General features: G+C 46.5%; 1 protein-coding gene across 2 annotated transcripts in view; it reads right to left on the bottom strand.

Moving 5' to 3' along the window:
- Window positions 1-12,219: 12,219 nt before the first annotated feature.
- The window catches only part of atp1b2a (ATPase Na+/K+ transporting subunit beta 2a), a 121,788-nt gene continuing 107,800 nt past the window's right edge, over window positions 12,220-26,207 (bottom strand). Inside the window, exons 5-9 of one of the 2 annotated variants that reach the window (XM_065025100.1) lie at window positions 23,885-24,010; window positions 23,571-23,630; window positions 22,215-22,241; window positions 14,962-15,057; window positions 12,220-12,487 (exon numbers count right to left, since the gene is read on the bottom strand). In XM_065025100.1, the coding sequence (XP_064881172.1) occupies window positions 12,317-12,487; window positions 14,962-15,057; window positions 22,215-22,241; window positions 23,571-23,630; window positions 23,885-24,010 (480 nt within the window). In that variant the 3' untranslated portion in view covers window positions 12,220-12,316. The remainder of the gene's footprint in view (window positions 12,488-14,961; window positions 15,058-22,214; window positions 22,242-23,570; window positions 23,631-23,884; window positions 24,011-26,207) is intronic. The other variant, XM_065025101.1, reaches the window with a different exon arrangement.

Below are 26,207 nucleotides of genomic sequence, written 5' to 3'. Positions count from 1 at the left end.
AGTTCACCACTAGATGGCATATCATATAGATAGTAGTTCAGCAGTTCACCACTAGATGGCATATCATATAGATTGTAGTTCAGCAGTTCACCACTAGATGGCATATCATATAGATTGTAGTTCAGCAGTTCACCACTAGATGGCATATCATATAGATTCATTTATCATTTAGACCACCAGGTGTCTGTTGTCTGCAAATCAGAGACATGTCATAAGCCTATGTTACTCTCAGTCAAAATGAAAGGTACGCACAATCAATCACACATATGAAGAGAGGAGGCCAGGGTTAGGACATATGACATATCAGTCACACATGATAACTGTCTCACAACTACTGGTTTAAGGCTATTTTCATTCTCTCTTTCCTCTCCCGTTCTCTTTTCAGTAGTCTCTGTGTCTTGTCTGAGGAATGAAGTTTTCCAGTTTGAATGGTGGCTGAGAGAATTATAGGCACCTCCCACAGCAGCCATGTTGGGGAGGGCAATGTCAGTTATCCAATGTCACTAAGGCTGTGTGTGTGTGTGTGAGAGAGAGAGAGAGTCCGCTGAACTGGATTAGATTGAATGGGATTATAGCTCCCGGATTACAGTTACACCCCCCCATCTATTTCTCTCCTCTCTTTCACTCCTTTTACCCTCATCTCTAGTCTGTCATACTCTCCCTCTATCTTTGTGTCTGGCCTCCCTCCCTCCCTTCCTCCCTCCATCTTTCTCTCTTCATATGTCCTAACCCTGGCCTCCCTCCCTCCTCCCTCCATCTTTCTCTCTTCATATGTCCTAACCCTGGCCTCCTCTCTTCATATGTCCTAACCCTGGCCTCCTCTCTTCATATGTCCTCACCCTGGCCTCCCTCCTCCCTCCTCCATCTCTTCATATGTCCTAACCCTGGCCTCCCTCCCTCCATCTCTTCATATGTCCTAACCCTGGCCTCTCTCCCTCCTCCATCTCTTCATATGTCCTAACCCTGGCCTCCCTCCTCTCTCCCTCCCTCCTCTCTTCATATGTCCTAACCCTGGCTTCCCTCCTCCCTCCCTCCTCCATCTCTTCATATGTCCTAACCCTGGCCTCCCTCCCTCCTCCATCTCTTCATATGTCCTAACCCTGGCCTCCCTCCCTCCTCCATCTCTTCATATGTCCTAACCCTGGCCTCCCTCCCTCCTCCATCTCTTCATATGTCCTAACCCTGGCCTCCCTCCTCTCTCCCAGCTCCATCTCTTCATATGTCCTAACCCTGGCCTCCATCTCTTCATATGTCCTAACCCTGGCCTCCCTCCTCTCTCCCAGCTCCATCTCTTCATATGTCCTAACCCTGGCCTCCCTCCTCTCTTCATATGTCCTAACCCTGGTCTCCCTCCCTCCCTCCTCCATCTCTTCATATGTCCTAACCCTGGCCTCCCTCCTCTCTCCCTCCTCCATCTCTTCATATGTCCTAACCCTGGCCTCCCTCCTCTCTTCATATGTCCTAACCCTGGCCTCCCTCCCTCCCTCCTCCATCTCTTCATATGTCCTAACCCTGGCCTCCCTCCCTCCTCCATCTCTTCATATGTCCTAACCCTGGCCTCCCTCCATCTCTTCATATGTCCTAACCCTGGCCTCCCTCCATCTCTTCATATGTACTAACCCTGGCCTCCCTCCCCCATCCCTTCATATGTCCTAACCCTGGCCTCCCTCCTCCTCCCTCCTCCATCTCTTCATATGTCCTAACCCTGGCCTCCCTCCTCTCTCCCTCCTCCATCTCTTCATATGTCCTAACCCTGGCCTCCCTCCTCTCTTCATATGTACTAACCCTGGCCTCCCTCCCTCCTCCATCTCTTCATATGTCCTAACCCTGGCCTCCCTCCTCTCTCCCAGCTCCATTTCTTCATATGTCCTAACCCTGGCCTCCCTCCTCCATCTCTTCATATGTCCTAACCCTGGCCTCCCTCCTCCCTCCCTCCTCCATCTCTTCATATGTCCTAACCCTGGCCTCCCTCCTCCATCTCTTCATATGTCCTAACCCTGGCCTCCCTCCCTCCTCCATCCCTTCATATGTCCTAACCCTGGCCTCCCTCCTCTCTCCCTCCTCCTTCCCTTCATATGTCCTAACCCTGGCCTCCCTCCTCCATCTCTTCATATGTCCTAACCCTGGCCTCCCTCCTCCCTCCCTCCTCCATCTCTTCATATGTCCTAACCCTGGCCTCCCTCCTCTCTCCCTCCTCCTTCCCTTCATATGTCCTAACCCTGGCCTCCCTCCTCCATCTCTTCATATGTCCTAACCCTGGCCTCCCTCCTCCCTCCCTCCTCCATCTCTTCATATGTCCTAACCCTGGCCTCCCTCCCTCCTCCATCTCTTCATATGTACTAACCCTGGCCTCCATCTCTTCATATGTCCTAACCCTGGCCTCCTCCCTCTCTCCCAGCTCCATCACTTCATATGTCCTAACCCTGGCCTCCCTCCCTCCCTCTCTTCATATGTCCTAACCCTGGCCTCCCTCCCTCCCTCTCTTCATATGTCCTAACCCTGGCCTCCCTCCTCCCTCTCTTCATATGTCCTAACCCTGGCCTCCCCCCTCTCTCCCAGCTCCATCTCTTCATATGTCCTAACCCTGGCCTCCATCTCTTCATATGTCCTAACCCTGGCCTCCCTCCTCCATCTCTTCATATGTCCTAACCCTGGCCTCCCTCCTCTCTTCATATGTCCTAACCCTGGCCTCCCTCCTCCATCTCTTCATATGTCCTAACCCTGGCCTCCCTCCCTCCTCCATCTCTTCATATGTCCTAACCCTGGCCTCCATCTCTTCATATGTCCTAACCCTGGCCTCCCTCCTCTCTCCCTCCTCCATCTCTTCATATGTCCTAACCCTGGCCTCCCTCCTCCCTCCCTCCTCCATCTCTTCATATGTCCTAACCCTGGCCTCCCTCCCTCCTCCATCTCTTCATATGTACTAACCCTGGCCTCCATCTCTTCATATGTCCTAACCCTGGCCTCCTCCCTCTCTCCCAGCTCCATCTCTTCATATGTCCTAACCCTGGCCTCCCTCCCTCCCTCTCTTCATATGTCCTAACCCTGGCCTCCCTCCCTCCCTCTCTTCATATGTCCTAACCCTGGCCTCCCTCCCTCCCTCTCTTCATATGTCCTAACCCTGGCCTCCCTCCTCCCTCCTCCCTCTCTTCATATGTCCTAACCCTGGCCTCCTCCCTCTCTCCCAGCTCCATCTCTTCATATGTCCTAACCCTGGCCTCCTCCCTCTCTCCCAGCTCCATCTCTTCATATGTCCTAACCCTGGCCTCCCTCCTCCATCTCTTCATATGTCCTAACCCTGGCCTCCCTCCTCTCTCCATCTCTTCATATGTCCTAACCCTGGCCTCCCTCCTCTCTTCATATGTCCTAACCCTGGCCTCCCTCCTCCATCTCTTCATATGTCCTAACCCTGGTCTCCCTCCTCCATCTCTTCATATGTCCTAACCCTGGCCTCCATCTCTTCATATGTCCTAACCCTGGCCTCCATCTCTTCTTATGTCCTAACCCTGGCCTCCCTCCTCTCTCCCTCCTCCATCTCTTCATATGTCCTAACCCTGGCCTCCATCCTCTCTCCCAGCTCCATCTCTTCATATGTCCTAACCCTGGCCTCCATCTCTTCATATGTCCTAATCCTGGCCTCCATCTCTTCATATGTCCTAACCCTGGCCTCCCTCCTCTCTCCCAGCTCCATCTCTTCATATGTCCTAACCCTGGCCTCCCTCCTCTCTCCGAGCTCCATCTCTTCATATGTCCTAACCCTGGCCTCCTCCCTCCCTCCCTCCTCTCTTCATATATCCTAACCCTGGCCTCCTCTCTTCATATGTCCTAACCCTGGCCTCCATCTCTTCATATGTCCTAACCCTGGCCTCCATCTCTTCATATGTCCTAACCCTGGTCTCCTCCTCTCTTCATATGTCCTAACCCTGGCCTCCTCCCTCCCTCCCTCCTCTCTTCATATGTCCTAACCCTAGGCCTCCATCTCTTCATATGTCCTAACCCTGGCCTCCCTCCCTCCTCCATCCCTTCATATGTCCTAACCCTGGCCTCCCTCCTCCATCTCTTCATATGTCCTAACCCTGGCCTCCATCTCTTCATATGTCCTAACCCTGGCCTCCCTCCTCTCTCCCTCCTCCATCTCTTCATATGTCCTAACCCTGGCCTCCCTCCTCTCTCCCTCCTCCATCTCTTCATATGTCCTAACCCTGGCCTCCATCTCTTCATATGTCCTAACCCTGGCCTCCCTCCTCCCTCCCTCCTCCATCTCTTCATATGTCCTAACCCTGGCCTCCCTCCCTCCCTCCTCCATCTCTTCATATGTCCTAACCCTGGCCTCCTCCCTCCCTCCTCTCTCCCTCCTCCATATGTCCTAACCCTGGCCTCCTCCCTCCCTCCTCTCTCCCTCCTCCATCTCTTCATATGTCCTAACCCTGGCCTCCTCTCTCCCTCCTCCATCTCTTCATATGTCCTAACCCTGGCCTCCCTCCTCCCTCCCTCCCTCCTCTCTCCCTCCTCCATCTCTTCATATGTCCTAACCCTGACCTCCTCTCTCCCTCCTCCATCTCTTCATATGTCCTAACCCTGGCCTCCTCCCTCCCTCCCTCCCTCCCCTCTTCATATGTCCTAACCCTGGCCTCCAACTCTTCATATGTCCTAACCCTGGCCTCCTCCTCTCTTCATATGTCCTAACCCTGGCCTCCCTCCATCTTTCTCTCTTCATATGTCCTAACCCTGGCCTCCATCTCTTCATATGTCCTAACCCTGGCCTCCTCCTCTCTTCATTTGTCCTAACCCTGGCCTCCCCCCTCTCTCCCAGCTCCATCTCTTCATATGTCCTAACCCTGGCATCCCTCCCTCCTCCATCCCTTCTTATGTCCTAACCCTGGCCTCCCTCCCTCCTCCATCCCTTCATATGTCCTAACCCTGGCCTCCTCCTCTCTTCATATGTCCTAACCCTGGCCTCCCTCCTCTCTCCCAGCTCCATTTCTTCATATGTCCTAACCCTGGCCTCCCTCCTCCATCTCTTCATATGTCCTAACCCTGGCCTCCATCCTCTCTCCCAGCTCCATCTCTTCATATGTCCTAACCCTGGCCTCCATCTCTTCATATGTCCTAATCCTGGCCTCCATCTCTTCATATGTCCTAACCCTGGCCTCCCTCCTCTCTCCCAGCTCCATCTCTTCATATGTCCTAACCCTGGCCTCCCTCCTCTCTCCGAGCTCCATCTCTTCATATGTCCTAACCCTGGCCTCCTCCCTCCCTCCCTCCTCTCTTCATATATCCTAACCCTGGCCTCCTCTCTTCATATGTCCTAACCCTGGCCTCCATCTCTTCATATGTCCTAACCCTGGCCTCCATCTCTTCATATGTCCTAACCCTGGTCTCCTCCTCTCTTCATATGTCCTAACCCTGGCCTCCTCCCTCCCTCCCTCCTCTCTTCATATGTCCTAACCCTAGGCCTCCATCTCTTCATATGTCCTAACCCTGGCCTCCCTCCCTCCTCCATCCCTTCATATGTCCTAACCCTGGCCTCCCTCCTCCATCTCTTCATATGTCCTAACCCTGGCCTCCATCTCTTCATATGTCCTAACCCTGGCCTCCCTCCTCTCTCCCTCCTCCATCTCTTCATATGTCCTAACCCTGGCCTCCCTCCTCTCTCCCTCCTCCATCTCTTCATATGTCCTAACCCTGGCCTCCATCTCTTCATATGTCCTAACCCTGGCCTCCCTCCTCCCTCCCTCCTCCATCTCTTCATATGTCCTAACCCTGGCCTCCCTCCCTCCCTCCTCCATCTCTTCATATGTCCTAACCCTGGCCTCCTCCCTCCCTCCTCTCTCCCTCCTCCATATGTCCTAACCCTGGCCTCCTCCCTCCCTCCTCTCTCCCTCCTCCATCTCTTCATATGTCCTAACCCTGGCCTCCTCTCTCCCTCCTCCATCTCTTCATATGTCCTAACCCTGGCCTCCCTCCTCCCTCCCTCCCTCCTCTCTCCCTCCTCCATCTCTTCATATGTCCTAACCCTGACCTCCTCTCTCCCTCCTCCATCTCTTCATATGTCCTAACCCTGGCCTCCTCCCTCCCTCCCTCCCTCCCCTCTTCATATGTCCTAACCCTGGCCTCCAACTCTTCATATGTCCTAACCCTGGCCTCCTCCTCTCTTCATATGTCCTAACCCTGGCCTCCCTCCATCTTTCTCTCTTCATATGTCCTAACCCTGGCCTCCATCTCTTCATATGTCCTAACCCTGGCCTCCTCCTCTCTTCATTTGTCCTAACCCTGGCCTCCCCCCTCTCTCCCAGCTCCATCTCTTCATATGTCCTAACCCTGGCATCCCTCCCTCCTCCATCCCTTCTTATGTCCTAACCCTGGCCTCCCTCCCTCCTCCATCCCTTCATATGTCCTAACCCTGGCCTCCTCCTCTCTTCATATGTCCTAACCCTGGCCTCCCTCCTCTCTCCCAGCTCCATTTCTTCATATGTCCTAACCCTGGCCTCCCTCCTCCATCTCTTCATATGTCCTAACCCTGGCCTCCATCTCTTCATATGTCCTAACCCTGGCCTCCCTCCTCTCTCCCTCCTCCATCTCTTCATATGTCCTAACCCTGGCCTCCCTCCTCTCTCCCTCCTCCATCTCTTCATATGTCCTAACCCTGGCCTCCATCTCTTCATATGTCCTAACCCTGGCCTCCCTCCTCCCTCCCTCCTCCATCTCTTCATATGTCCTAACCCTGGCCTCCCTCCCTCCTCTCTCCCTCCTCCATATGTCCTAACCCTGGCCTCCTCCCTCCCTCCTCTCTCCCTCCTCCATCTCTTCATATGTCCTAACCCTGGCCTCCCTCCTCCCTCCCTCCTCCATCTCTTCATATGTCCTAACCCTGGCCTCCTCTCTCCCTCCTCCATCTCTTCATATGTCCTAACCCTGGCCTCCCTCCTCCCTCCCTCCCTCCTCTCTCCCTCCTCCATCTCTTCATATGTCCTAACCCTGGCCTCCTCCCTCCCTCCCTCCTCCCTCCCCTCTTCATATGTCCTAACCCTGGCCTCCATCTCTTCATATGTCCTAACCCTGGCCTCCTCCTCTCTTCATATGTCCTAACCCTGGCCTCCCCCCTCTCTCCCAGCTCCATCTCTTCATATGTCCTAACCCTGGCCTCCCTCCATCTTTCTCTCTTCATATGTCCTAACCCTGGCCTCCCTCCATCTTTCTCTCTTCATATGTCCTAACCCTGGCCTCCATCTCTTCATATGTCCTAACCCTGGCCTCCTCCTCTCTTCATTTGTCCTAACCCTGGCCTCCCCCCTCTCTCCCAGCTCCATCCCTTCATATGTCCTAACCCTGGCATCCCTCCCTCCTCCATCCCTTCATATGTCCTAACCCTGGCTTCCCTCCCTCCTCCATCCCTTCATATGTCCTAACCCTGGCCTCCTCCTCTCTTCATATGTCCTAACCCTGGCCTCCCCCCACTCTCCCAGCTCCATCTCTTCATATGTCCTAACCCTGGCCTCCTCCCTCCCTCCCTCCCTCCTCCCTCCCTCCCTCCCTCCCCTCTTCATATGTCCTAACCCTGGCCTCCATCTCTTCATATGTCCTAACCCTGGCCTCCTCCTCTCTTCATATGTCCTAACCCTGGCCTCCCCCCCTCTCTCCCAGCTCCATCTCTTCATATGTCCTAACCCTGGTCTCTCTCCCTCCTCCATCCCTTCATATGTCCTAACCCTGGCCTCCCTCCTCTCTCCCAGCTCCATTTCTTCATATGTCCTAACCCTTGGCCTCCATCTCTTCATATGTCCTAACCCTGGCCTCCCTCCCTCCTCCATCCCTTCATATGTCCTAACCCTGGCCTCCCTCCTCTCTCCCTCCTCCATCTCTTCATATGTCCTAACCCTGGCCTCCCTCCTCCATCTCTTCATATGTCCTAACCCTGGCCTCCCTCCTCTCTCCCTCCTCCATCTCTTCATATGTCCTAACCCTGGCCTCCATCTCTTCATATGTCCTAACCCTGGCCTCCCTCCTCCCTCCCTCCCTCCTCTCTCCCTCCTCCATCTCTTCATATGTCCTAACCCTGGCCTCCATCTCTTCATATGTCCTAACCCTGGCCTCCCTCCTCTCTCCCAGCTCCATCTCTTCATATGTCCTAACCCTGGCCTCCCTCCCTCCTCCATCTCTTCATATGTCCTAACCCTGGCCTCCCTCCTCCCTCCCTCCTCCATCTCTTCATATGTCCTAACCCTGGCCTCCTCCCTCCCTCCTCTCTTCATATGTCCTAACCCTGGCCTCCTCCCTCCCTCCTCTCTTCATATGTCCTAACCCTGGCCTCCTCCCTCCCTCCTCTCTTCATATGTCCTAACCCTGGCCTCCCTCCCTCCCAGCTCCATCTCTTCATATGTCCTAACCCTGGCCTCCTCCCTCCCTCCCTCCTCTCTTCATATGTCCTAACCCTGGCCTCCCTCCCTCCCTCCTCTCTTCATATGTCCTAACCCTTCCCCCCTCCCTCCTCACATCCATCAATCTTTCTCTCTGTACAGCATCAGTATTATTCATATGTTCTTATATAAGGTCTCTTCTCTTGTTTCAGCTACGGTCACTCTGTTTATATAACCTGCTGTGTGTTTTATACACACAGTTACAGACACAATACCTAGCCTCCAGCCTAACCTTGACCTCCTTGGTCATGTGTGTACGATCTATCTTCTCTAAATGTATCCATCTATCTCAATCACACAGATACTGTCTATATCTGGGTCTGGTCTGGTATAAATGTGTCATATCTGATCCTGATAACTCTTTATCTAGCTAGGTTTGACTTCTGGTGTAGTAAGGTGCATCCTGGGTAATGTGAGAGGAGACATATACATCTTAAATGAGCCACACTCTCCCTCTCTCCTTATCTCTCAAAGCACTCGAGACAAATTTTTTTTAAAACACAAAATCTTTTTATTTCTTGTATTTTTACAGCAATATTCTTCAGAATAATTCCAGATGGAATATCTGAGGCAGTAACACAGATGATGTCGTTGTCAACCACATCTAGTTTGTATCTGCTGAACCTTACTAAGATGGAGGGATGGGAGACAGGCTGGGCTCTGATTGGTCAGACAGCCCAGACCAGGAAGTGGCATCACTGTTTAAAAATGGAAAGGATTGGTTTAGAGATTAAAGGGGCATGACCAACATGTGGCACGACAGTGTGAGTGGCGGGTGTGTGGTGTAGTTAGGGCGAGACTCCGGCCTGATGCCGTGGTTGCCGTGGTAACCGTACACAATGTCGTGTTCTAAAACCCGCCACAAAGCTGATGACAAACAAACACAGCACAAATAAACGAGTGGAGAAACAGAATAAAAAAGAAAGACATTAAAAGCAGAAATCCCCTTGATATGATATCGACCCAGTATCACCTCAATATCGACCCAGTATCACCCCAATATCGACCCAGTATCACCCCAATATCGACCCAGTATCACCCCAATATCGACCCAGTATCACCTCAATATCGACCCAGTATCACCTCAATATCGACCCAGTATCACCTCAATATCGACCCAGTATCACCTCAATATCGACCCAGTATCACCTCAATATCGACCCAGTATCACCTCAATATCGACCCAGTATCACCTCAATATCGACCCAGTATCACCTCAATATCGACCCAGTATCACCCCAATAACTACCCAGTATCACCTCAATATCGACCCAGTATCACCTCAATATCGACCCAGTATCACCTCAATATCGACCCAGTATCACCTCAATATCGACCCAGTATCACCTCAATATCGACCCAGTATCACCTCAATATCGCACCTCAATATCGACCCAGTATCACCTCAATATCGACCCAGTATCACCCCAATATCACCCCGTATACCTCAATATAGACCCAATTTCACCCCAATATCGACCCAGTATCACCCCAATATCACCCCGTATACCTCAATATAGACCCAATTTCACCCCAATATCGACCCAGTATCACCTCAATATCGACCCAGTATCACCTCAATATCGACCCAGTATTACCCCAATATCATCCCGTATACCTCAATATAGACCCAATTTCACCCCAATATCGACCCAGTATTATCCCAATATTACCCGTTTCACCCCAATATCGACCCAGTATCACCTCAATATCGACCCAGTATCACAATATTGACCCAGTATTACCCCAGTATCACCTCAATATCGACCCAGTATCACAATATTGACCCAGTATTACCCCAATATCACCCGTTCCACCCCAGTATCAACCCAGTATTACCCCAATATCGCCCCAGTATCACCTGAATATTACCCCAGTGTTAACCCAATATCACCCCAATATCGACCCAGTATTACCCCAATATCACCCGTTCCACCCCAGTATCAACCCAGTATTACCCCAATATCGCCCCAGTATCACCTCAATATCACCCCTGCTTCACCCCAGTATCAACCCAATATCGCCCCAGTATTGCCCCAGTATCACCTCAATATCACCCCAGTGTTACCCCAATATCACCCCAGTGTTGCCCCAATATCACCCTAGTATTACCCCAATATTACCCCAGTGTTGCCCCAATATCACCCTAGTATTACCCCGATATCATCTCAATATATCGTCCACTTCCCTTAAAGTAACCACAGGTATTCAAACTGACCTAGCAACTAGTGACCTAGCGATATGGCTTACAGCTAGGTACCCAGGACCTATATGATCTAGTGGCTAACAGCTAGCTAACCAGGACCTAGCGACCTAGGGGCTAACAGCTAGCTAACCAGGACCTAGCAGTATGGCTAACAGCTAGCTGGCTAACCAGGACCAAGCGACCTAGGGGCTAACAGCTAGCTAACCAGGACCTACCAGTATGGCTAACAGCTAGCTAACCAGGACCAAGCGACTAACAGCTAGCTAACCAGGACCTAGCAGTATGGTTAACAGCTAGCTGGCCAACCAGGACACCAGGACCAAGCAACCTAGCGGCTAACAGAGCAGCTCTACCACAACAAACTGAACAGAAGATAAAACACACTAACTGACATTACTAAAAGTCTGTCTGTTAGCCAGCCACCTCTATCTCTACTCTAACCATTACTCTGTCTTAACCTCTAACCTTTACCCTTCACTCTGTTTACCTGACACTACTTAACTCTTTAAATGAATCTTACAGTGTTGGGAGAGGTATCATGCCATCTTTTATTTTAAATCTCAAATCCTCTATGTGTCTAAAGCATCCACAAGAAAATATCTATTTACACTCAGTCACCCACTCTGATATATGTCAATATATATTGTTGAAGAAAGATTCTCTGATTAAATGGACTGAAAACAACAACAACAATATCCTGGACTTGGGTATTGTGTGTGTGTGTGCGCGTGCGTGTGTGTGTGCGTAGTAGAAGGCTTTCATTTCAGATAAAGGAGACATCCATCTCAAAAGTATAAATTAAATTAAAGACCAAATTCATCAACACACAAAAAATAAAAATGGTTTGATAGTTACTAAGAACCCTAAGAGGAAGAGAAAAGCATTCGATGGAGAGTGGGAAAATGAGGAAGAGGGGAGGGGGAGGGGCGTTGATGAGGATTACAGAAAAACAGATTAGAGAGGGGGATGAGCAGACTGATGGAGAGAGAGAGAAAGAGAGAGAGAGAGAAAGAGAGGGAGAGAGACAGACAGAAAGAGAGAGGGATGAGTAGAATGATAGAGAGAGAGAGAGACAGAGAGAAAAAGAGAGGGAGAGAGAAAGAGAGAGAGAAAAAGAGAGGGAGAGAGAGAGAGAGAGAAAGAGGAAGAGACAGAGAGAAAAAGAGAGTGAGAGGGAGAGATACAGAGAGAGAGAGAAAGAGAGAGAGAGAGAGACAAAGAGAGAGAGACAAAGAGAGAGAGAGAGAGACAAAGGGAGAGAGAGACAGAGAGAAAAAGAGAGAGAGAGACAGAGAGAGGAAGAGAGACAGAGAGGGAGAGAGAGAGAAAGAGAGACAAAGAGAAAGAGAGAGAGAGAAAGAGAAAAAGAGAGAGCGAGACAGAGAAAGAGAGAGGTAGAGAGACAGAGAGGTAGAGAGAGAGAAAGAGAGACAGAGAGAAAGAGAGGGAGAGAGACAGAGAAAAAGAGAGAGAGAGAGACAGAGAGAAAGAGAGAGGGAGAGAGACAGAGAAAAAGAGAAAGAGAGGAAGAGACAGAGAGAAAAAGAGAGGGAGAGAGACAGATGAAGAAGGAGACACATTGGACCTCCTTTCCTCCTCTCATCCTTCCCTCTCCTCCTGGTCTCCATTTCCAGGGGTCTGATATGGTCCTTCATGTGGCAGTAACGTGTGCGTGTGTGTAGTGTTTAGTGGTCTAGTTCTTAGGTGAGGTGATTCTGAGTTTGAAAGAGACGCGTCCAGCGAACTTGTCTCTCTCTCCACCGGTCTTCAGTGTGTTGGAGTTGATCTTACACTCAACATTCACATCTGTATTCAGAGAGATGTTGAGGAACTTCACTGCTACCAGGGGCTGGGAGTAGTTCAGCTACATCCATACAGAGAGAGAAACACACAGAGAGAGAAACACACAGAGAGAAACACACAGAGAGAAACACAGAGAGAGAGAGAAACACAGAGAGAGAAACACACAGAGAAACAGAGAGAGAAACAACAGAAAGAGAAACACAGAGAGAGAGAGAAACACACAGAGAGAAACATAGAGAGAGAGAGAAACACAGAGAGAGAGAGAAACACACAGAGAGAAACACACAGAGATAAACACACAGAGAGAAACACAGAGAGAGAGAGAGAAACACAAAGAGAGAAACACAGAGAGAGAGAAACACAGAGAGAGAGAAACACAGAGAGAAACACACAGAGAGAGAGAAACACAGAGAGAGAGAAACACAGAGAGAGAGAGAAACACAGAGAGAGAGAGAAACACAGAGAGAGAAACACAGAGAGAGAAACACAGAGAGAGAGAAACACAGAGAGAGAGAAACACAGAGAGAGAGATAAACACAGAGAGAGAGAAACACAGAGAGAGAGAAACACAGAGAGAGAGAAACACAGAGAGAGAGATAAACACAGAGAGAAACATAGAGAGAGAGAGAGAAACACAGAGAGAGAAACACACAGAGAAACAACAGAAAGAGAAACACACAGAGAGAGAGAAACACAGAGAGAAACAGAGAGAGAAACACAGAGAGAAACACAGAGAGAAACACACAGAGAGAAACACAGAGAGAGAGAAACACACAGAGAGAGAGAAACACAGAGAGAGAAACACAGAGAGAGAGAAACACAGAGAGAAACACACAGAGAGAGATAAACACAGAGAGAAACACAGAGAGAGAGAAACACAGAGAGAGAAACACAGAGAGAGAGAAACACAGAGAGAGAGAAACACAGAGAGAGAGAAACACAGAGAGAGAAACACAGAGAGAGAGAAACACAGAGAGAGAAACACAGAGAGAGAGAAACACAGAGAGAGAGAAACACAGAGAGAGAAACACAGAGAGAGAGAAACACAGAGAGAGAGAAACACAGAGAGAGAGAAACACAGAGAGAGAAACACAGAGAGAGAGAAACACAGAGAGAGAGAGAAACACACAGAGAGAAACACAGAGAGAGAAACACAGAGAGAGAGAAACACAGAGAGAGAGATAAACACAGAGAGAAACACAGAGAGAGAGAAACACAGAGAGAGAAACACAGAGAGAAACACAGAGAGAGAGAAACACAGAGAGAGAAACACAGAGAGAGAGAAACACAGAGAGAGAGATAAACACAGAGAGAAACACAGAGAGAGAGAAACACAGAGAGAGAGAAACACAGAGAGAGAGAAACACAGAGAGAGAGAAACACAGAGAGAGAAACACAGAGAGAGAGAAACACAGAGAGAGAGATAAACACAGAGAGAAACACAGAGAGAGAAACACAGAGAGAGAGAAACACAGAGAGAGAAACACAGAGAGAGAGAAACACAGAGAGAGAGAAACACAGAGAGAGAGATAAACACAGAGAGAAACACAGAGAGAGAGAAACACAGAGAGAGAAACACAGAGAGAGAAACACAGAGAGAGAGAAACACAGAGAGAGAAACACAGAGAGAAACACAGAGAGAAACACAGAGAGAGAAACACACAGAGAGAGATAAACACAGAGAGAAACACAGAGAGAAACACACAGAGAGAGAAACACAGAGAGAAACACAGAGAGAAACACAGAGAGAGAGAAACACAGAGAGAGAAACACAGAGAGAGAAACACAGAGAGAGAGATAAACACAGAGAGAGAAACACAGAGAGAGAGATAAACACAGAGAGAAACACAGAGAGAGAAACACAGAGAGAGAGAAACACAGAGAGAGAGAAACACAGAGAGAGAGAAACACAGAGAGAGAAACACAGAGAGAGAAACACAGAGAGAGAGAAACAAGTTAAAGAAGATATTCAGCTTAGTAAAGGGCAGTTGCGTCAAAAGGCACGTGCCTCCTCAGATTTTATAATATATATAAATATATTTAAATAAATATAATATATTTGTATATATATTTACAACTCTTAAAGAATCAGTGTACATCATTCATTTAAATGATAATTGAACCGATAAAGAGGTATATTTAGATAACCTATGCAGAAGACATTTTGGACATAGAATGAAGATGAGTACAGCTCTATATCTAGAAAAGTCTTCACTTCATTGGTGAAGGGTTGTGTGAAGGGCTGTGTGACTCTGACTGAATGGGGACACCACTGGTGAAGGGTTGTGTGACTCTGACTGAATGGGGACACCACTGGTGAAGGGTTGTGTGAAGGGCTGTGTGACTCTGACTGAATGGGGACACCACTGGTGAAGGGTTGTGTGAAGGGCTGTGTGACTCTGACTGAATGGGGACACCACTGGTGAAGGGCTGTGTGACTCTGACTGAATGGGGACACCACTGGTGAAGGGCTGGTGAAGGGCTGGTGAAGGGCTGTGTGAAGGGCTGGTGAAGGGCTGGTGAAGGGCTGTGTACCTGGGCCTTCTTGCCATAGTAGGGGAAGTACATGAGGTTAAAGGTTCCGTTGGGAGGGTAGTAGGCCAATTCTCCGATCGCATCGCTGTCCTCTTTCTGTAGACACACACACAGAGTCATGAGGTTAAAGGTTAAAGGTTCCGTCTCCGATCGCATCACTGTCCTCTTTCTGTAGACACACACACAGTCAGCTTTCTATTGATAATTATATTGGTTGAACTCGTATCTATTACATTTTAGCAGAGCGACTTACAGGAGCAATTAAGGTCAAGTGCCTTGCTCAAGGGCACATTGACAGATGTTAGGCTTAACCGCTAGGCTACCGCCCTATCTATATATATCTATATATCTATATCGCTATATCTAACTATATCTATCTATATATATATATCTATATCTATCTATAAAATATCTATATATATCTATATCTATCTATATATCTATATATATCTATCTATATATCTATAAAATATCTATATATCTATAAAATATCTATATATCTATAAAATATCTATATATATCTATCTATATATCTATAAAATATCTATATATATATATATCTATCTATATATCTATAAAATATCTATATATATCTATATCTATCTATATCTATCTATATATCTATCTATATCTATCTATATATCCATCTATATCTATCTATCTATATATCTATCTATATATCTATATCGCTATATCTAACTATATCTATCTATATATATATATCTATATCTATCTATAAAATATCTATATCTATCTATATATCTATATCTATATATATCTATCTATATATCTATAAAATATCTATATATATATATATCTATCTATAAAATATCTATATATATATATATCTATATCTATCTATATATCCATCTATATCTATCTATATCTATCTATATATCCATCTATATCTATCTATCTATATATCTATCTATATATCTATATATCTATCTATATCTCCATCTATATCTATCTATATCTATATATCTATCTGTTCTATCTATCTATATCTATATATCCATCTATATCTATCTATATATCCATCTATATCTATCTATATCTATATATCTATCTGTTCTATCTATCTATATCTATATATCCATCTATATCTGTCTATATATCCATCTATATCTATCTATATATCCATCTATATCTATCTATATATCCATCTATATCTATCTATATCTATATATCTATCTGTTCTATCTATCTATATCTATATATCTATCTGTTCTATCTATCTATATCTATATATCTATCTGTTCTATCTATATATCCATCTATATCTATCTATATCTATATATCTATCTATATATCCATCTATATCTGTCTATATATCTATCTATATCTATCTATATATCCATCTATATCTATCTATATCTATATATCTATCTGTTCTATCTATATATCCATCTATCTATATCTATATCTGCTGGGCCTTCAGAAAGTATTCACACCCTTGACTCATTTTGTTGTGTTACAGCCTAATTTCAAAATGGATTACAATGATTTGTTTCTCACCCATCTGCACACAATATCCCACAATGACAAAGTGAAACATGTTTTTAGAGAGTTTTTAGACATTTTTACAAATGTACAAATTAAATACAGAAATATCTAAGTTACATACAGTACCAGTCAAAAATGTGGACACACCTACTCATTCAAGGGTTTTCCTATATATATACTAGATATACTATATATACACTATATATACTATCCTTTATATATACTAAGACATCAAAACTATGAGATAACACATCATGTAGTAACCAAACGAAGTGTCAAACAAATTAAAATATATTTTATATTTGAGATTCTTCACAGTAGCCACCCTTTGCCTTGATGACAGCTTTGCACACTCTTGGCATTCTCTCAACCAGCTTCATGAGGTAGTCACCTGGAATGTGTTTCAAATAACAGGTGTGCCTTGTTAAAAGTTAATTTGTGGAATTTCTTTCCTTAATGCGTTTGAGCCAATCAGTTGTGTTGTGACATGGTAGGGGTTGGATACAGAAGATAGCCCTATTTTACTCCCTCCAAAGACCCAAGGACATCAGAGTACAAAAATCGGTTATCCACCTAACTGAGGAACTAAATTTAACCTTGCGTAATACCCTAGATGCAGTCGCAGAAAACCTAAAACATTTGTCATAAGAAACTAGCTCCCTGGTATAAAGAAAATACCCGAGCTCTGAAGCTTCCAGAACATTGGAACGGAAATGGTGCCACACCAAACTGGAAGTCTTTCACTGCTGCTCGATCATCCTATTTTTTTATTAATTTTTTTATTTCACCTTTATTTAACCAGGTAGGCCAGTTGAGAACACCTTTATTTAACCAGGTAGGCTAGTTGAGAACACCTTTATTTAACCAGGTAGGCCAGTTGAGAACACCTTTATTTAACCAGGTAGGCCAGTTGAGAACACCTTTATTTAACCAGGTAGGCCAGTTGAGAACACCTTTATTTAACCAGGTAGGCCAGTTGAGAACACCTTTATTTAACCAGGTAGGCCAGTTGAGAACACCTTTATTTAACCAGGTAGGCTAGTTGAGAACACCTTTATTTAACCAGGTAGGCCAGTTGAGAACACGTTCTCATTTACAACTGCGACCTGGCCAAGATAAAGCAAAGAGGAGAATAAGAACAATCCAACATTTATTTTTGATACTGTCGCAAAGCTAACTAAGCGTCAGTATAGAGACAAAGTAGAATCTCAATTCAACGGCTCAGACACAAGAGGTATGTGGCAGGGTCTACAGTCAATCACGGATTACAAAAAGAAAACCAGCCCCGTCATGGACCAGGATGTCTTGCTCCCAGGCAGACTAAATAACTTTTTTGCCCGCTTTGAGGACAATACAGTGCCACTGACACGGCCCGCAACTAAAACATGCGGACTCTCCTTCACTGCAGCCGAGGTGAGTAAGACATTTAAACGTGTTAACCCGCGCAAGGCTGCAGGCCCAGACGGCATCCCCAGCCGCGCCCTCAGAGCATGACCAGACCAGCTGGCTGGTGTGTTTACGGACATATTCAATCAATCCTTATCCCAGTCTGTTGTTCCCACATGCTTCAAGAGGGCCACCATTGTTCCTGTTCCCAAGAAAGCTAAGGTAACTGAGCTAAACAACTACCGCCCCGTAGCACTCACTTCCGTCATCATGAAGTGCTTTGAGAGACTAGTCAAGGACCATATCACCTCCACCCTACCTGACACCCTAGACCCACTCCAATTTGCTTACCGCCCAAATAGGTCCACAGACGATGCAATCTCAACCACACTGCACACTGCCCTAACCCATCTGGACAAGAGGAATACCTATGTGAGAATGCTGTTCATCAACTACAGCTCGGCATTTAACACCATAGTACCCTCCAAGCTCGTCATCAAGCTCGAGACCCTGGGTCTCGACCCCGCCCTGTGCAACTGGGTACTGGACTTCCTGACGGGCCGCCCCCAGGTGGTGAGGGTAGGCAACAACATCTCCACCCCGCTGATCCTCAACACTGGGGCCCCACAAGGGTGCGTTCTGAGCCCTCTCCTGTACTCCCTGTTCACCCACGACTGCGTGGCCACGCACGCCTCCAACTCAATCATCAAGTTTGCGGACGACACAACAGTGGTAGGCTTGATTACCAACAATGACGAGACGGCCTACAGGGAGGAGGTGAGGGCCCTCGGAGTGTGGTGTCAGGAAAATAACCTCACACTCAACGTCAACAAAACTAAGGAGATGATTGTGGACTTCAGGAAACAGCAGAGGGAACACCCCCCTATCCACATCGATGGAACAGTAGTGGAGAGGGTAGTAAGTTTTAAGTTCCTCGGCGTACACATCACAGACAAACTGAATTGGTCCACCCACATAGACAGCATCGTGAAGAAGGCGCAGCAGCGCCTCTTCAACCTCAGGAGGCTGAAGAAATTTGGCTTGTCACCAAAAGCACTCACAAACTTCTATAGATGCACAATCGAGAGCATCCTGTCGGGCTGTATCACCGCCTGGTACGGCAACTGCTCCGCCCACAACCGTAAGGCTCTCCAGAGGGTAGTGAGGTCTGCACAACGCATCACCGGGGGCAAACTACCTGCCCTCCAGGACACCTACACCACCCGATGTTACAGGAAGGCCATAAAGATCATCAAGGACAACAACCACCTGAGCCACTGCCTGTTCACCCCGCTATCATCCAGAAGGCAAGGTCAGTACAGGTGCATCAAAGCTGGGACCGAGAGACTGAAAAACAGCTTCTATCTCAAGGCCATCAGACTGTTAAACAGCCACCACTAACATTGAGTGGCTGCTGCCAACACACTGTCATTGACACTGACCCAACTCCAGCCACTTTAATAATGGGAATTGATGGGAAATGATGTAAAATATATCACTAGCCACTTTAAACAATGCTACCTAATATAATGTTACATACCCTACATTATTCATCTCATATGTATACGTATATACTGTACTCTATATCATCTACTGCATCCTTATGTAATACATGTATCACTAGCCACTTTAACTATGCCACTTTGTTTACATACTCATCTCATATATACAGTGCCTTGCGAAAGTATTCGGCCCCCTTGAACTTTGCGACCTTTTGCCACATATCAGGCTTCAAACATAAAGATATAAAACTGTATTTTTTTGTGAAGAATCAACAACAAGTGGGACACAATCATGAAGTGGAACGACATTTATTGGATATTTCAAACTTTTTTAACTAATCAAAAACTGAAAAATTGGGCGTGCAAAATTATTCAGCCCCCTTAAGTTAATACTTTGTAGCTCCACCTTTTGCTGCGATTACAGTAGTAAGTCGCTTGGGGTATGTCTCTATCAGTTTTGCACATCGAGAGACTGAATTTTTTTCCCATTCCTCCTTGCAAAACAGCTCGAGCTCAGTGAGGTTGGATGGAGAGCATTTGTGAACAGCAGTTTTCAGTTCTTTCCACAGATTCTCGATTGGATTCAGGTCTGGACTTTGACTTGGCCATTCTAACACCTGGATATGTTTATTTTTGAACCATTCCATTGTAGATTTGCTTTATGTTTTGGATCATTGTCTTGTTGGAAGACAAATCTCCGTCCCAGTCTCAGGTCTTTTGCAGACTCCATCAGGTTTTCTTCCAGAATGGTCCTGTATTTGGCTCCATCCATCTTCCCATCAATTTTAACCATCTTCCCTGTCCCTGCTGAAGAAAAGCAGGCCCAAACCATGATGCTGCCATCACCATGTTTGACAGTGGGGATGGTGTGTTCAGGGTGATGAGCTGTGTTGCTTTTACGCCAAACATAACGTTTTGCATTGTTGCCAAAAAGTTCAATTTTGGTTTCATCTGACCAGAGCACCTTCTTCCACATGTTTGGTGTGTCTCCCAGGTGGCTTGTGGCAAACTTTAAACAACACTTTTTATGGATATCTTTAAGAAATGGCTTTCTTCTTGCCACTCTTCCATAAAGGCCAGATTTGTGCAATATACGACTGATTGTTGTCCTATGGACAGAGTCTCCCACCTCAGCTGTAGATCTCTGCAGTTCATCCAGAGTGATCACGGGCCTCTTGGCTGCATCTCTGATCAGTCTTCTCCTTGTATGAGCTGAAAGTTTAGAGGGACGGCCAGGTCTTGGTAGATTTGCAGTGGTCTGATACTCCTTCCATTTCAATATTATCGCTTGCACAGTGCTCCTTGGGATGTTTAAAGCTTGGGAAATCTTTTTGTATCCAAATCCGGCTTTAAACTTCTTCACAACAGTATCTCGGACCTGCCTGGTGTGTTCCTTGTTCTTCATGATGCTCTCTGCGCTTTTAACGGACCTCTGAGACTATCACAGTGCAGGTGCATTTATACGGAGACTTGATTACACACAGGTGGATTGTATTTATCATTAGTCATTTAGGTCAACATTGGATCATTCAGAGATCCTCACTGAACTTCTGGAGAGAGTTTGCTGCACTGAAAGTAAAGGGGCTGAATAATTTTGCACGCCCAATTTTTCAGTTTTTGATTTGTTAAAAAAGTTTGAAATATCCAATAAATGTCGTTCCACTTCATGATTGTGTCCCACTTGTTGTTGATTCTTCACAAAAAAATACAGTTTTATATCTTTATCTTTGAAGCCTGAAATGTGGCAAAAGGTCGCAAAGTTCAAGGGGGCCGAATACTTTCGCAAGGCACTGTATATACTGCACTCAATACCATCTACTGTATCTTGCCTATGCCGCTCTGTACCATCACTCATTCATATATCTTTATGTACATATTCTTTATCCCCTTACACTTTTCTCTATAAGGTAGTAGTTTTGGAATTGTTAGCTAGATTACTTGTTGGTTATTACTGCATTGTCGGAACTAGAAGCACAAGCATTTCGCTACACTCGCATTAACATCTGCTAACCATTTGTATGTGACAAATAAAATTGGATTTGATTTGATAAAAAGCAGGATGGCTTTCACTTCAGCAGTGATATATATTCATGAACTTCTTTGACAAAAAGATCATGATCATTAGAAAGCAAATTACGGACTCTTCTTTAAATCTGTGTATTCCTCCAAAGCTCAGTTGTCCTGAGTCTGCACAACGCTGCCAGGACCTAGGATCAAGGGAGATACTCAAGTTTTTTAATACTATATCTCTTGACACAATGATGAAAATAGTCATGGCCTCTAAACCTTCAAGCTGCATACTGGACCCTATTCCAACTAAACTACTGAAAGAGCTGCTTCCTGTGCTTGGTAATAAAGCCTCTTTTGAAAAAGCCAAACCTTGACCCAGAAAATATAAAACACTATCAGCCTATTTCCAATCTTCCATTCCTCTCCCAAAAAAATTGAAAAAGCTGTTGCACAGCAACTCACTGCCTTCCTGAAGACAAACAATGTATACGAAATGCTTCAGTCTGGTTTTAGACCCCATCATAGCACTGAGACTGCACTCGTGAAGCTGGTAAATTGAACCTCTACGGACAATTCCTTCGACCTCATGGCTTGGTTTCTGCTCTGACATGTCAACAGTTGGACCTTATATTTCCAAATCATGTCCAATTAATTTAATTTACCACAGGTGGAGTCCAATCAAGTTGTAGAAACATCTCAAGGATGATCAATGGAAACAGGAGCTCAATTTCGAGTCTCATCGCAAAGGGTCTGAATACTTACTTCTGTTTTTTACTTTTAATAAATTTGCCAAGGCCTGTAAATACTTTCTGAAGTTTGTCTATCTATCATTCTCCAGGTCAGTCTTACCCATTCATCTTGCCCCACTTTATATCTCTGATAATGGAGGGATGAAAGACAAAAACACACACAGAGAGATGGAATGATGACATTAACAGGTAAAGATGAGTGAAACACATGATGAAGAGACATGCAGAGTTCCGACAATACATAAGGGTGACATAGCAGTGACAGTAGGGTGACATAGCAGTGACAGTAGGGTGACATAGCAGTGACAGTAGGGTGACATAGCAGTGACAGTAGGGTGACATAGCAGTGACAGTAGGGTGGCATAGCAGTGACAGTAGGGGGACATAGCAGTGACAGTAGGGGGACATAGCAGTGACAGTAGGGGGACATAGCAGTGACAGTAGGGTGACATAGCAGTGACAGTAGGGTGACATAGCAGTGACAGTAGGGTGACATAGCAGTGACAGTAGGGTGACATAGCAGTGACAGTAGGGTGACATAGCAGTGACAGTAGGGTGACATAGCAGTGACAGTAGGGGGACATAGCAGTGACAGTAGGGTGACATAGCAGTGACAGTAGGGTGACATAGCAGTGACAGTAGGGGGACATATCAGTGACAGTAGGGTGACATAGCAGTGACAGTAGGGTGACATAGCAGTGACAGTAGGGTGACATAGCAGTGACAGTAGGGTGACATAGCAGTGACAGTAGGGTGACATAGCAGTGACAGTAGGGGGACATATCAGTGACAGTAGGGTGACATAGCAGTGACAGTAGGGTGACATAGTAGGGTGACATAGCAGTGACAGTAGGGTGACATAGCAGTGACAGTAGGGTGACATAGCAGTGACAGTAGGGGGACATAGCAGTGACAGTAGGGGGACATAGCAGTGACAGTAGGGTGACATAGCAGTGACAGTAGGGTGACAGTAGGGTGACATAGCAGTGACAGTAGGGTGACATAGCAGTGACAGTAGGGTGACATAGCAGTGACAGTAGGGGGACATAGCAGTGACAGTAGGGTGACATAGCAGTGACAGTAGGGTGACATAGCAGTGACAGTAGGGTGACAAAGCAGTGACAGTAGGGTGACATAGCAGTGACAGTAGGGTGACATAGCAGTGACAGTAGGGTGGCATAGCAGTGACAGTAGGGGGACATAGCAGTGACAGTAGGGGGACATAGCAGTGACAGTAGGGTGACATAGCAGTGACAGTAGGGTGACATAGCAGTGACAGTAGGGTGACATAGCAGTGACAGTAGGGGGACATAGCAGTGACAGTAGGGGGACATAGCAGTGACAGTAGGGTGACATAGCAGTGACAGTAGGGTGACATAGCAGTGACAGTAGGGTGACATAGCAGTGACAGTAGGGTGACATAGCAGTGACAGTAGGGTGACATAGCCAGCCTGACCTTGGCTCCACAGGTGACATAGGGAGATTGGCCGTCCTTCCCTGGAAGCATCCCGATCACCTGGGGACAGAGGTTGGAGGTCAAGGTTTACCAGGGGGGTTAGCAGGTGTGTGTGTGTGTGTGTGTGATGGTGTGTGTGTGTGTGATGGTGTGTGTGTGTGTGTGTGATGGTGTGTGTGTGATGGTGTGTGTGATGGTGTGTGTGTGTGTGATGGTGTGTGTGATGGTGTGTGTGTGTGATGGTGTGTGTGTGTGTGTGTGATTGTGTGTGTGTGTGTGTGTGTGTGTGTGTGTGTGTGTGATGGTGTGTTTACCCGGTTCAGTTTGATGAGAACACAGGGTTGTCCTTTCTGGTAACCGTAGGTCCGGTCTGTGATCCCAGAACACTCCTCTAGAGTGGAACGGTTAAACTGACACGACCGCTTAGGGTTGTTCCTCACCTAGGATTGGATTGAACATCATATTATATGTTATATTAGGGTGGTTAGAGTGGTTAGAGTTAGAGTGGTTAGAGTGGTTAGGGTTAGAGTGGTTAGAGTTAGAGTGGTTAGAGTGGTTAGGGTGGTTAGAGTTAGAGTGGTTAGAGTGGTTAGGGTTAGAGTGGTTAGAGTTAGAGTGGTTAGGGGGGTTAGAGTTAGAGTGGTTAGGGGGGTTAGAGTGGTTAGAGTGGTTAGGGGGTTAGAGTTAGAGTGGTTAGAGTGGTTAGAGTTAGAGTGGTTAGGGGGTTAGAGTGGTTAGAGTTAGAGTGGTTAGGGGTTAGAGTTAGAGTGGTTAGGGGTTAGAGTTAGAGTGGTTAGAGTTAGAGTGGTTAGGGGTTAGAGTTAGAGTGGTTAGGGAGTTAGACTGGTTAGAGTTAGAGTGGTTAGGGGGGTTAGAGTTAGAGTGGTTAGAGTGGTTAGGGGAGTTAGAGTGGTTAGAGTTAGAGTGGTTAGAGTTAGAGTGGTTAGAGTTAGAGTGGTTAGGGTTAGAGTGGTTAGAGTGGTTAGAGTTAGAGTGGTTAGGGGGTTAGAGTTAGAGTGGTTAGGGGGTTAGAGTTAGAGTGGTTAGGGAGTTAGAGTGGTTAGAGTTAGAGTGGTTAGAGTTAGAGTGGTTAGAGTGGTTAGAGTTAGAGTGGTTAGGGTTAGAGTGGTTAGAGTTAGAGTGGTTAGGGGAGTTAGAGTGGTTAGAGTTAGAGTGGTTAGGGGGGTTAGAGTTAGAGTGGTTAGAGTGGTTAGAGTGGTTAGGGGAGTTAGAGTGGTTAGGGGGGTTAGCGTTAGAGTGGTTAGGGTTAGAGTGGTTAGAGTTAGAGTGGTTAGGGTGGTTAGAGTTAGAGTGGTTAGGGTTAGAGTGGTTAGAGTTAGAGTGGTTAGGGTGGTTAGAGTTAGAGTGGTTAGGGTTAGAGTGGTTAGAGTTAGAGTGGTTAGGGTGGTTAGAGTTAGAGTGGTTAGAATTAGAGTGGTTAGGGGGGTTAGAGTTAGAATGGTTAGGGTGGTTAGAGTTAGAGTGGTTATAGTTAGAGTGGTTAGAGTTAGAGTGGTTAGGGTGGTTAGAGTTAGAGTGGTTAGAGTTAGAGTGGTTAGAGTTAAGAGTGGTTAGGGGTTAGAGTTAGAGTGGTTAGGGGTTAGAGTTAGAGTGGTTAGGGGGTTAGAGTTAGAGTGGTTAGGGAGGTTAGAGTTAGAGTGGTTAGAGTGGTTAGGGTGGTTAGAGTTAGAGTGGTTAGGGGTTAGAGTTAGAGTGGTTAGAGTGGTTGGGTGGTTAGAGTTAGAGTGGTTAGGGTTAGAGTGGTTAGAGTTAGAGTGGTTAGGGTGGTTAGAGTGGTTAGAGTTAGAGTGGTTAGGGTGGTTAGAGGGGTTAGAGTTAGAGTGGTTAGAGTTAGAGTGATTAGAGTTAGAGTGGTTAGGGTGGTTAGAGTCAGAGTGGTTAGGGTTAGAGTGGTTAGAGTTAGAGTGGTTAGGGTGGTTAGAGTTAGAGTGGTTAGGGTTAGAGTGGTTAGAGTTAGAGTGGTTAGGGTGGTTAGAGTTAGAGTGGTTAGAATTAGAGTGGTTAGGGGGGTTAGAGTTAGAGTGGTTAGGGTGGTTAGAGTTAGAGTGGTTATAGTTAGAGTGGTTAGAGTTAGAGTGGTTAGGGTGGTTAGAGTTAGAGTGGTTAGAGTTAGAGTGGTTAGAGTTAAGAGTGGTTAGGGGTTAGAGTTAGAGTGGTTAGGGGGTTAGAGTTAGAGTGGTTAGGGGGTTAGAGTTAGAGTGGTTAGAGTGGTTAGGAGGTTAGAGTTAGAGTGGTTAGGGTGGTTAGAGTTAGAGTGGTTAGGGGTTAGAGTTAGAGTGGTTAGGAGGTTAGAGTTAGAGTGGTTAGGGGTTAGAGTGGTTAGGGTGGTTAGAGTGGTTAGGGTGGTTAGAGTGGTTAGAGTTAGAGTGGTTAGAGGGGTTAGAGTTAGAGTGGTTAGAGTTAGAGTGATTAGAGTTAGAGTGGTTAGGGTGGTTAGAGGGGTTAGGGTGGTTAGAGTTAGAGTGGTTAGGGGGGTTAGAGTTAGAGTGGTTAGGGTGGTTAGAGTTAGAGTGGTTAGGGAGTTAGAGTGGTTAGAGTTAGAGTGGTTAGAGTTAGGGTGGTTAGAGTTAGAGTGGTTAGGGTGGTTAGAGTGGTTAGTGTTAGTGAGGGTGGTTA

This window comes from Oncorhynchus nerka, linkage group LG12 (genome assembly GCF_034236695.1).
Source record: "Oncorhynchus nerka isolate Pitt River linkage group LG12, Oner_Uvic_2.0, whole genome shotgun sequence".
NCBI classification, from domain to species: Eukaryota; Metazoa; Chordata; class Actinopteri; order Salmoniformes; family Salmonidae; genus Oncorhynchus; species Oncorhynchus nerka.
This window is presented reverse-complemented; position numbering and strand designations above follow the sequence as displayed.